The sequence below is a fragment of the Stylophora pistillata genome, chromosome 6, assembly GCF_964205215.1.
Source record: "Stylophora pistillata chromosome 6, jaStyPist1.2, whole genome shotgun sequence".
Taxonomy (NCBI): Eukaryota; Metazoa; Cnidaria; class Anthozoa; order Scleractinia; family Pocilloporidae; genus Stylophora; species Stylophora pistillata.
In genome coordinates, this window is record NC_142524.1 from 9,665,467 (window position 1) to 9,678,106 (window position 12,640).

Genomic DNA, 12,640 nt, shown 5'->3' on the forward strand with positions numbered 1-12,640 from the left:
TTGAGGAAGGTTGTAGCCACACGCATAAAGTGTGTTTGTTAAAGCTATATGGTTCAGCTTTGTGTGCCTTTTGCAAACCCAAGATCTTACAAAATGAGCCAAAAAGGGAAGCCATCCAACGTTGGAACTGGTTCACGAAATCAAGATGACGGATAGATGGTGGCAAAGTTACCGTTACTTACTCAATCTGGTAAGAATTTTCTCTTAAAATAAAGATGTACACAGATAAATTAATTTTTACTCAAGTGTGCAATGATGTAGCTATGCTCAATCGAGTGTGAAATTCGCATTTGTACTGTTTATTATCTTTACCAGAATCAATAAAGATTTCGAAAAAAGCTTGCAAAGATTGAGAAAAGAGAGGCAGATGAAACTGCCGCTTTAGGAAATATTCTGCAAATGGTCTGGAGCGGATCCAGGGGTTCTCCGGTCGAACCCCACTAAATTTTCGGAAAGACTTCCATATAACCCCATACATTAATTATGCATTCATTTAATAATGACTAAATGTAAAGTTTCTTTGCGACACTCTATGCATAATTAATGTGTGAGGTTATACGGAACTCTGGCCAAATTTTCGCTCGAAATGCTAGAAATCTTTGATGTTTCCGAAGACCTAATTTTCAAAATCTCTCAGGGGAGCATGCCCTTGGACACTTCTCCGGGCCCCCCTTGACTTAACTTTAGATTCGCCCCTGAGGGTGAAGGAAATTTTCCAATTGACTACGGTGGAAGGAATGTGAGACTTATCAATAGAGGCATTAGCTTGTAGTTCAGAAAATACTGTTGGTTTTACCTTGATTTTCTTCCTTCTTCTTTTGATGATTCAGATTGTGTGAGAATGAATAGTTATGATAAAGGAGTGTAGGCTGTTACAAAATGTTATCAATACCTCGTTTATTTCAGAAGTCATGTGACTCTTGATTGTAATACAATGATTACATGATTCTTCAGTTAGTGTATTGAGGTCCTAATGTCCTCTCTAGACGTGCCCCTTCATGACATCTATAAATAAAGCTATGGTGTGACTCCTGAAGAGCAGTTGGTTACAGCTTTTGCTTTTTCTGGATCTATTTTACCACCATGTGGAGTGAGTACTTGTCCCATGAAGGGAACTTCTTTTCGTTTCAACTTCAATTTGTCCCTGTTGAGTGCAATGCTACGCTCAGTGCATCTTTGTAGTGGGGTTTCAAGATTTCTGTTGTGGTTGGCAGTGGCCTCTTGTTCATATTTCCCAATGCTGCACACTTAGATGTCGTCTGCAATAACGAGCACTCCACTCAAGCCTTCTAGTGCTTGGTTAACTCTTTTCTGGAAAATTTCTGACGAGACTGACGAATGGAAGGGCAGTCAGTGTCAGTGCCAATGATATCTCCCAAATGGTGTTGAGAACATAGTGAGCAGGCTGGACTCATGGTCTAGAACGCATTGCCTATGACCTGAATGCATGTCAAGTGTGGAGAAGACTTTTCCTTGAGATAATTCTGGGAGAATTTTATCCAGTATCGATATCTGATAGGTTTCTCTTTTCCATACCTTGTTCAGTGGTCGGAGATCAATGCATACTCTCGGGGCCCCCGATCTCTTAGTAGTGACTGCAAGCTCTTCACCCATGGTGTTGGCTCTTCTACCGGTTTTAGGATTTCTTTCTCAACAGATCGATTTAGCTCTTCTCTCAGGTCATCTTTGAGTGCTGTAGGAACTCTTTGGGTTGAAGTGGTGACAGGTTTAATGCTGTTGTCAACTTCTAAATGGACTTCTCCAGGTAATGTTCCCAATGGTCGCTCAAATACATCTGAATATCACTATATCAGCTCTTTAGCAATTATCTGCTTAACCTGCAGTTCATTTCTTAGGGGCAGGGGGCATGGTCATAATGAAGTTTTCATCATTAACAGTTATAAGTTCCATTCATTGTGCAGCTCTTGCTCCGATAAAGGGTGTTAGATAATTCATGACAGCAACAAACTCCACACAGTACTTCTTTCATGTTTTGGGACTGCACATGGCGATTCAATGGCGATTCATGCCGTCCCAATGGGTTTGACGTGTGATCCATTCCACATTCGCAATTACTGTTTTCATTGTCGAATTGATTTCTTGACCTTCTGCGTGTTTTGTTGGGATGATGTTGATTCATGCTCTACAGCCAATCTAAAAGTTGACCTCTTTCTTATCAATTAACATCTCGGCATAAATTTCTTTGGCGAAGTGGACAGCATGGACATCAGTTTCCTGAGAATCTGGAGCAACTTCAGCGAGAAATGCGATGTGGCTTTCTTCTGATGAGGGATCCTCTGCCGTTTCAGAGATCCTGTGAACTTCGCGTGATTTGGATTTCTTGCAGACACTCCTGAAGTGGTTCCGGCTACCACATCCGGAGGATTTCTGTCCGCAAGCAGGACACTTATCTTTCTGTAGTATGTTTAGAAAATAGTCTGCAAATGGTCTGGAGAAGATCCAGGGGTGGTTCGGGTGCTTTGGTGATTCAGGCTGTGTCAGAATGAATAGTTTTTTAAAGGAGTGTAGGCTATGAATATTTTGATAGCAGTGATATTGATTTGAAACAAGTCTATTACAGCATCTAGGCTTCCAAGGCATTTGATGCAAATCTGTTAACTTAGTTCCCTACTCTTCTGAAGATAGCTAAAAGTCATATTGATAATTATATAAAGTTGATAAAGCCTAATATCAACCTTCAAGAGAAAAAAAATACAATTGCCAATTAATAAATGTTGAAAAGACACCATAAAAAAGTTTCTGTTCATTATTGACAAGGAATATTCCACTTATCATTTAACAATATTAAACAAGGGAGTCCTAATGAACATGTTTGAGTTCAAAATTCACTGAATCTCTTTATTTATTTTAATTTTTTGACGAAGAGCTCTCAGAGCTGAAGCTACAGTTGCAAAATTGAAAGAAGAAGTGAATGTATTAAAAGTGAGGTTAAATATTTCTTAACTTTGGTGCTTTACACTAGCTAGTGATGGCAATTCACATTGTTTATACATAATTATTAACTGCTCTCACATATTTTTCCTCGGTATTTTTTCATGATATTTTTTCATAGTACTTTTTCGCTCAGCATTTCCTTGAATGAGTGCCCATGTACTAGAAAGTGTCCTCCTCTGAATAAATGCCCACTCCCCTAAACCATAATGTCAAACAACCACCACCCCTCCCCCCCCCTAAAATAAGCCCCTCCTCCTCTTTTCACTTTTTTAGGGATGCAATGAAAACCTGTTTCTATTGCCCCCTATTTATAGCTATTTAAGTTTCAACCACAGCTGAATCAGCACTTCAATCAGCCCTTCAATTAAGCGCCCTTCTGCATTAAACGCATCACCTTTCAGCTGAAACTTTTAAATAAACGTTAAGCACTTATTTGAGGAAATGCAGTTATCAAACTAAGCTATCACAAGAGCACTAGTAATTACACATCTTTTAGGCTTATGAATTTTTTTTTAGTCTTTGGAACACTCACGTGTGCTTGGTTATTCCAAATTGTACTTAAAATAAAGGAATAAGCCATTTCAATTATTGATTTGAAATCTTGAAAACTTTTCTTTGTCATTTTTTAACATTTGCAACCTTCTGTTACCCAATATCATTGCTAATTTCCCAAAAGAGCATGTTACCTTGAATATAATACTAATTTAAAAATGTGAGAATGCACTGACAAGAGCCAATGTCTGCATGGTCAGCAGTCAGATATGGATCAAAATCTCCAAGGGTTAGACTATGTTTGATTTACCTTAACATAAAGTTTACAATAACTTTTCTGCTATCCTTTGTCAGGCAGAGTCTGTTCCCATAGCAACATTGAACCAGCTGCTGGATGCCAATCATTAGACAATGACAGCTGTCAAAGATAAATAGGAAGCTGCTGCTGATCAAATGAACATAGCAGCAAAAGATGCCAAGCAAGCAGTAAGGTGTGTGCTTATCTTGTACAATGAAGCTTGTCTACTAGTGACAAGACATTACTTGTTTTCAATCTTAATGTAAGGTGTGTGTTTATTTTGTATAATCAAGCTTGTCTAATTGTGGCAAAATATTACTTGTTTTCAATCTTGATGTCAGGGCCCTTTGTTTTTGAACAGGTCTTGGTAATGAATCCTTTTGTCATAAATTTATTCCACAACACCTTTCTCAGTATTAATTAATTATATATAGTGAGTTAATAATCATCTTCTTTATCAAATTATGTCTTTCTTAGTCATCTAGTTGTATTCAGGTTTGTAATGTTGGTGGCAGGAGTTAAAATACTTTGATTTAAACACATTCTGTATTCATCAAGCTTTACATTTTAAATAGTAAATTAGGTCCTCATGTTTAAAGAGGGATTATTGTTGTTTAAAAATTCATACTAACATGAAATTTTACCAAGTTGGTCCTTTTCATATTTATTCAAAACAACTGCAGAATTTAACTCTGTTAGCATATTTAAAACCATACATAAAGGGCTAACATTTCTGTTCAGAGAAAGAACAGTCTATCTCTATAAACTTGTAGTGTAGAGGAGTGTGTAATTTATATTTCAGTGAATCATTTATGTCCGCTAATTTGTTTGCTTTTAGGCAACTGCTTACTGGACTGGATACACTGAAGTTCATATCACAACAGCTTGAGTCTATTGATAGAACAACAGATGTTCTTGTGTATTTAGAGAAGAGTTACCCCTTTGCAACCTAACATCGATATCCATATTTTCCATTCTCTTTTCCATGCATTTCGTTGAGAATGATAATGAAAACTTGTTTTAAAATTAAAGTTTCCTAGGTTGGCAATCGTTTCCTTTTTTCTCATGATTTTAATGAATGATTTAGCATAGTCACTTTTAGGGTTTTAAGGGTTAATATAGAGTGGTATACAATGAATGGTGATGGCTTGATACCTTACTGTTACCACCTAACACATGGCATTAGTCCTGCTCAGAATAGAGGTTTCTCCTTTTTATGAGTGGACTATTTTTAACAAATGATCAGTCTCAGTCAAAGAACAGATTTCATTCAAAATCCATGAGCTTGCAGCTAAGAAGAAAATTAACCAAGAAATTGCTTACCTCCTATGTTAACACTCTGCTTGTTTCCCCAAGAGAAAATTTTTTACAGCTGTAAATACTTACAGCTCTAGCTTTTAATAATAAGTCTTACTGAAAATGAAAAATATAACTTATTTTTTCTTTGGATGATCCTACAGTTTTGTTTAAGGAAATAAACTGGTTTACAACACTCAGTGGATTTTATAAATATCAGACTCAAGAAACAAATTAAATATATTTGCTAATGTTTGATAATGTTAAGAATTAAGAAAATCAATATTCTGGTAAATGAAGTTTTAATGAGTTAAATGGAGAATGCTTGTCGTATATGAAGTAATTAGAAGATGCAGGCATTCTTGTGAAAGAGGTTGGTAAAGAAATGTCTTCATACCTCTTAACACATTTTTATCTCTATTGATGCATTGACAGCCATGAAAATATAGGTAGTCTGTTCTGAAGAAACGTCTTACTGATGCTAAAAAACAAATTTAAAAAAATCACCATGCCTCTTCTCTTTGATAATTCTGTCTTTAAATATGTTGACTGTTTTGTAACGAGATATGTACAGCAGTAACTGCATGAATAGAGTTTGTGTTTTATCCTTTTGAGCCAATAAATATTTAAAGCAGTCCTAGGAGAGTAAAAACCATACAGGGAGGGATAATACTGAAATGAGATCAAAATTTACACATTAGTAAAATTCAATTTAAATTTAACCACTTTAACCTTGCCACAGCTTTTAGATTCATGTTGGCCTATTTTTGTAAACAATGGATTTGACGTGTTTTGCTTTTTGTATCCTGACTTTCACGATGATGCTTTTCTTGAACAAGAAGCATGTAACAACTAATCAAAAACAAATGTACCATAACTGATCCACTTCCTTCTTGTCACCTTTCTGATTTTCAGAATATTGTATTGCAAGGAGAAATTAGCCATCGATGATTTGTGGGAGTGAAAGGGTTAATATTCCGAGGAGAAAATGAAGCTAAATTAATCTATGATGTCCAGCTTCAAAGAACACACCTGATTCTATGCTGTAACATACTTTTGGATAAGATTGAAAGATTATTAGGATAAAGATGTTTGAACACAGAAATTGCAATCACTTCCTTCTTCAGTCAAATTGTATAGAGAGTTTAGTTTTCTTTCAAAAATTTGGAAAGTTACATTTAAATACTAAAGTCCTGTAAAAATCATGAAGACGGAATAAAGGTGTTTAACAAAATTAGAAGAAATCTCGAGGATTATGTTTTTCCAAAGCCGCAATAAGTGGAAATCTTTGTGAGGCCCCGCTGCCTCTACTTTCCATTTTTTTGTCTTAGGGACTCATCTCTTTTCTTTGATTTTTCTGTTATTTAATTTGTGTGTGCTGAGGTCGATTGGTCTCAGAAACCTTGCTTTAGAAAATGTAAATAGGTTTTCTTAAAGTGGCCAGGAACCTACTGAAGGGATTTTTGATTTAAAATAGAGAAATGGTTTTTTTAAGAAGGGCTTCATACCCTCACCTTGAGACAGTTTTTCTGGTAAATTGAAAAATTTGATTGATTTTGAAAAGGCCAAACTCATCTCCCATAGCTTCCAAGCTGTGTCTAAATATCGGGGCTAAATATATCACAACACAAAGTTTAACTCACTTTACAATATTTATTCAACAATGATAAATGTGGGACTGGTTTTATTTACAAGCACTGGCAGGTTTAAACTTTAGCTCTGATAAAGTCTGATGCATCATCTTCTGATTTTGCAGTAAAGCTAATTGTTATTTCATTATATCATACAAGTGACACACTAAATGCGTAAAAAAATGACAATATTTACAACAAAAGTAGAAACCTCCAAAAAACTGTTGCAATTACTACTACCACTACCCTACAAAAAAAGCCTTTTGTCTTTCAATGCGAGATAGTCGTTTACAATCTGGTTATATATTTTTTCTTAGTTTTTGCAACACGAGTGAAACAACTTCAACCGGTTCGTTTCAATCAAAAAAAAAAGGGTGAAAAGAAAATCTTTGTATTGCACAATGTAATCTCTACCGTATTAACTCATCTGATCCGCTTATAATTTTAAAAGAACTTTAATAACTTAAACAGAAAAGTACTCCTCGCAACAAACAGAAGTGATCAAAACATACACAAGCATGCAATGAATTTAGGATCGAAAGTAACCCACAATGAAAGGTCCGAGACTTGTCTGTTCTCTCTGCCGTAAGCTTTGTGTTTTTACTTTAATGTTATTGGTTCATTTCTCAAAAGAAACAAGATTGACATCCTTTGCTGTCAATAAATATGTTCATTGGTTAAGTTTTTTTCATTTCGATCCTGTTCTTGCTTGTGCTAGCGTTTCTCAGCTTACATAGTTTGCTTCCATTTATGCTTTGAGCTGTTGGGCCGTAATTTGTCACTGAGCTGGTTACCTCACAGTTATTTGAATAGTAAGTGGCTGACGTAATTTTTTTTACAATTTACAATTGGAATTGCTGAGGCTTAAAAATAGAGGCGACACTTAGACTGACTATTGCTCGCTAATTTTAATGCTTGTTGTTTACCTTCTTCTGTGATGTTATTGTCTGTTAGGTCTAACGTGCGTAGCTGACAGTTGTTGTTTGTAATGGCATTAGCCAAGTGCTGTGCTCCTGTTTTTGTGATGTTATTGTATGAGAGGTTTAACATGCGTAGCTGACAGTTGTTGTTTGTAATGGCTTTAGCCAAGTGCTGTGCTCCTGTGTCTGTGATGTTATTGTATGAGAGGTTTAACGTGTGTAGCTGACAGTTGTTGTTTGTAATGGCATTAGCCAAGTGCTGTGCACCTGTGTCTGTGATGTTATTGCTGTAGAGGTTTAACGTGCGTAGCTGACAGTTGTTGTTTGTAATGGCTTTAGCCAAGTGCTGTGCACCTGTGTCTGTGATGTTATTCCTGTAGAGGTTTAACGTGTGTAGCTGACAGTTGTTGTTTGTAATGGCTTTAGCCAAGTGCTGTGCTCCTGTGTCTGTGATGTTATTGTATTTGAGGTTTAACGAGCGTAGCTGACAGTTGTTGTTTGTAATGGCATTAGCCAAGTGCTGTGCTCCTGTGGCTGTGATGTTATTGTATGAGAGGTTTAACGTGCGTAGCTGACAGTTGTTGTTTGTGATAGCGTCAGCTAAGTGCTGTGCTCCTGTGTCTGTGATGTTATTGTTTGAGAGGTCTAACGTGTGTAGCTGACAGTTGTTGTTTGTAATGCCTGTAGCCAAGTGCTGTGCTCCTGTGTCTGTGATGTTATTTAGTAAGAGGTGTAACGTGCGTAGCTGACAGTTGTTGTTTGTAATGGCATTAGCCAAGTGCTGTGCTCCTGTTTCTGTGATGTTATTGTCTGAGAGGGCTAACGTGCGTAGCTGACAGTTGTTGTTTGTAATGGCAGTAGCCAAGTGCTGTGCTCCTGTTTCTGTGATGTTATTGTCTGAGAGGTCTAACGTGCGTAGCTGACAGTTGTGGTTTGTAATGGCGTCAGCCAAGTGCTGTGCTCCTGTGTCTCTGATGTTATTGTTGTAGAGGTATAACGTGCGTAGCTGACAGTTGTTGCTTGTGATGGCGTCAGCTAAATACTTTGCTCCTTCATCTTTCAATTGATTTTCTTCGAGGTTTAACCAGCTCAGTTGAGAATTCCTACATTTTAACAATTTACAAATCTCAAAGCCACCTAATGGCCCCGTGTTATTTCCACTCAAATCTATATGTGAAATTCCTCGCACATTCTCCATTACATTTACTAACGAAGAACAATCAATAGCTGTGAGGTGACAACGAATAAAATTTACACAATTAAAGTTACTTTGTTGTAGTTTACTCTGTACTACTGTGGTCATTTTACTGGTTTCGTTTATGCATTTTAACAGTGTCACTGCTAATTCTTGTTCGTGTTTAGTCGGCCAGCGGGTCACTTTCGTTTTGTCTTTATTCTCTGGCCAGTCTTCGTTGTAGAGTGCCCTTTGTTTCTCTTCAGTTTTCACGGGAAGAAGGTCAGTAAATATATCACTCGGAAGGTTTTCTTTATCATTCATTAATCCTGCCAGGAATTGAAACACAAGCTGCCACTTCCCGTCTTCAATGTTTTCGGAAACAAAGTTCCTTAATTCCGTTTCACTCATGTTGTTTATCAAATACTTTGCGGCGAAAAACTCCTGCATCGTGAGATGTATGAAACAGAATTGTTTTTCGCGTTTAGGCCGTTCGTCTTTAACCTGTCGGTCGGGTAAGCGATGAAATAAAGCGCTGTCTTCAATTCCCTGTACTTCCTTTCCTCCAAGGATTAGTTTTCCTTCTTTGATTCCATCAAACGCCACTCTTTCCAGTTTCTTGAAAGTGTCCACCACTTCATCCGGCAAATCATCTGATCCATTGTGTTCGCGGGTCAAATATTTCTCGCGGATTTCTCTCGTGTGTTTCCAATAAAACTCTGGCACTGCGATCTCATAAATGGTTGTTAATCTGGAAGGTAGGGTAACAACAGCGGTTCTGTCGGCTGGCAATGATTGTAACAGACTTGAGCACACAATGAAGCTGTTTACCGGGACATAACAGAGCGAAAGCAAATTCATGTTGCTGCTGATGTTACGCCATAATATTTTGCCTGCTTCCTTGTCATCTCCGGCAAATTTATTGACGTATTCTTTAATTTGTTCCGATGAGAAGCCCAAAACCTCAAAGGTTTTGTCAAAGAGAAGGTGCTTGATGCTCGACACAGCCGTAGGTCTTGTAGTGGTTAACACTGAGGCATTTTCAAGAAGTTCGCCGGTCACAAGCCACTGATAAAGAGTTTGAAGTGGCTTCTTCTCTTCATTGCCTCTGCAAGGATGGAGCGGCACGGCCATCTTTTCCTTATATTTGAACTCATCCAGTCCGTCAAAAAGTATGAGAACTTTTTCAGAGTTTTCCAGTAGGTGATTCCAGATCTCGTCATCCAGGTGCTGTCCACTAGGAAAGTGCTCGGACTGCGTCAGAAGTTCTCTGAGGCTTAGGTCGGCGGCCGAATCATTGAAACTTCTGAATTTGACGAAGAAAGCTGCATCAAAATGGATTATGGCACCAGATGCCCAGTCTCTGAGAACTTTGGTACAATAGAATGTCTTACCGATTCCGGGTCGACCGACGATTAAAACTTTCTTATTTTCTTCATTCAGGAGGTCTTCCAGGCTTTTTGGGTGTGAAGTGTCCTTGCGCGAAGTTGGATAGACTTTCAGTTGCTCCTCTCGGTTTTTAAGAGATTCGAGCTTACCTCTGTCCTGAATCAACAGAAGGTTTGTGTAAATCTGATCTAGAGTTAAATGTTTCAGTGCTGTTTCTTCGCCTGGATTAGGTGCATTAAATGGTTGGAGTTCAAACAGTTGAGGTTTGTGTTTTATGATTATTTTCTTTGTTTCTGCAATGAACAGTTCAAACTTTGATTCTTGGTTGAGCTGTTGAGGCTGGCTTTCCACTAGAGGAACATTTTCTTGTCCGTTCCTTCCGACTGATTCTTGGTTGAGCTGTTGAGGCTGGCTTTCCACTAGAGGAACATTTTCTTGTCCGTTCCTTCCGACTGATTGTGGCGACTCATCCTGGGGAGGATTTAGATGAGTTCTTCGAAACTTTGAATTTTCCATAAAATCCCTTTCTATGCATGCCCGTGACAAAATGTAGATTATTTCAATCACAATACCAGCGACAAAAATTATATTCACCCAAAGGAGAGCGTCCATCCCGAATCTTTTCCTTGTCGCTCGTTGATTGCGACATTCGTGTAGAGTAGAGTTTGGTGTGGCGTCCAATGAATTCCACGGCTGATCGGTTCCATCAGTTAAATAACAATTAAAATTAGAAGAAAACTTCAGAGGGTAAAGCAGTTGGGTTTGTAGGATGATGAAAAGAGCTCCTAAAAGAATTCTCGTGGATAATTGAAAACAATAAGCGATGTATAGCTTGTATCCAGTTGGTGATGGGCTCTCTTGGTCGAGCGGCTGTCTCTCTGGATCAGTGTTCTGGCGGTTTCTTTGAGGCAGTTGACTGACTGTATGTCTCACTAATTGGGAGTAAATAGCACAAACAAATAGAATAACGACGAAATTAATGAGTACAAACCAAACGATAGGAAAACCGAATTTGTTGTGTTGCTTTTCGTATTGGTCAAAACATCTTTCTCGGACGAGTTCGGTGTCTTTACTCTTCTCTCCGCGACAGCGAAAATCGAACCTGGACTCGCTGCTTGTGGCGAATATGGCGAGGAAGGATCCACCTATAAGTATCCAAAACACCACTGCCACATAATGGAGTTTTCCGAAAGTCTTTGGCGCTAAAAATTCCAAGACCTTTTCCATTGAAGCTGTCATCTTATTCTCTTCGTAGGAATGCTGATCAGTTTTTCAGCTCGAATGAACAGCCGGTACGATCTTGGTATATTTATCACAGAATGATAGAACTTTCATTTGATTGGCTTTTCGGAAACTTTTAGCTGTCAAAGAGACAATGGATTCTTTGTACATGCTATTACTGATTTGTGAGCTACTAAGGTGTGGACATTCTATCTTGGGGGGTAATTGTTTAGAAAGGAAATTGCAACCCTTGACTGATTCGAGTAGCGTGAGTTTTCATAGCCAATCTCAAAGCGGCTCAGTTAAGGCCGTGTTTAGACTTCAGCGTGCTACCGAGGTATTGGAGTTCGCTTACCTAGGTAAATATTTCTCGTGTGTAAACGCCAACTGATACCCTGGTAAACACCGCTCAAGACAATTAAAAGTTAACTACGGTAAAAGTTCGGTTTACCTTGCGGGCAGGCATGGTTTAGGTCGGTAACCAAGGTTTGGATGTCAGATACAACCGCTTGCGGTCGCATAGAATTTTACATCCTGCGGTGTCGGGATTGCGCCAGTCTCATTCGATCACGTTTTCGAGACCAGGTTTTCATGTTTGATTTCGGTCTACGAGGAAGTTATGGCAAAAAAACGTACGTCTTGATATTCTAAAGTTCCTGGGTTTGCTGATCAAGAACAAGAAAATAAAACGCGAGGACTACAAGAGCCACAGCTTCTCTTATAAACGCGATCATTTTATGCCTGGATTTAGAATTTGCCGCCAATTTGATTATATTGTGATTAATGACAGACTTATTTGAGCCAGTATAAACACTGTACAAATGTACCAAGGTTTAGTCAGTTAATGTTTACCTTGGTAAACGCTTGAGTGTAAACACGGTGTAAGTAAATCTAATGCAAATTACACTACCCTGTTTTGATCAACGTCCTTATCTCATCCCGATCAGGTTAGGTGTCAGCCACTGACTAGAACTAAAAGCAGTCCCTCCTTTTCGCCGAAGTCCATTATGCGAGTAAAAAAAAATAATTGGAAAAAATGATGATAACGCGCCGCGGGGAGCTCTTGGAGTGAGGTCCTCGAAAAGTAGGGACTACGGACTGAGCCTTGGAGTCAGTTGACTTCTGCGTTACGCTCACAACGCAAAATAGCCATGCGTTACCTACTAACCGTGAGGTCATGATAACTGGATATTGGCCGAGTTAAACGCAAACAAGAAAGAAGCTAGTATTTGGCTATCTTGACCGAACAGGCCTCGTCAATAAA

General features: G+C 38.4%; 1 protein-coding gene and 1 long non-coding RNA gene across 2 annotated transcripts; one reads left to right on the top strand and one right to left on the bottom strand.

The window, feature by feature from the left end:
* The first annotated feature begins 197 nt into the window (after positions 1-197).
* On the top strand, positions 198-7,529 carry LOC148728143 (uncharacterized). The gene is made up of 4 exons (XR_015988987.1): positions 198-1,090; positions 1,658-1,765; positions 3,802-3,938; positions 4,584-7,529. It is a non-coding gene; the product is annotated as an uncharacterized LOC148728143 (long non-coding RNA).
* LOC148728144 (uncharacterized) lies at positions 6,675-11,649 on the bottom strand. Its single transcript, XM_088725852.1, has one exon. It carries the CDS (start codon positions 11,392-11,394, stop codon positions 7,537-7,539), a length of 3,858 nt encoding a protein of 1,285 aa, XP_088581978.1. The 5' UTR covers positions 11,395-11,649; the 3' UTR covers positions 6,675-7,536.
* Between the last annotated feature and the right edge of the window lie 991 nt (positions 11,650-12,640).

What these genes read in the sequence shown, in the direction of transcription:
- LOC148728144 (XM_088725852.1), bottom strand. Translation starts at nt 11,394, where the DNA reads ATGACAGCTTCAATGGAAAAGGTCTTGGAATTTTTAGCGCCAAAGACT.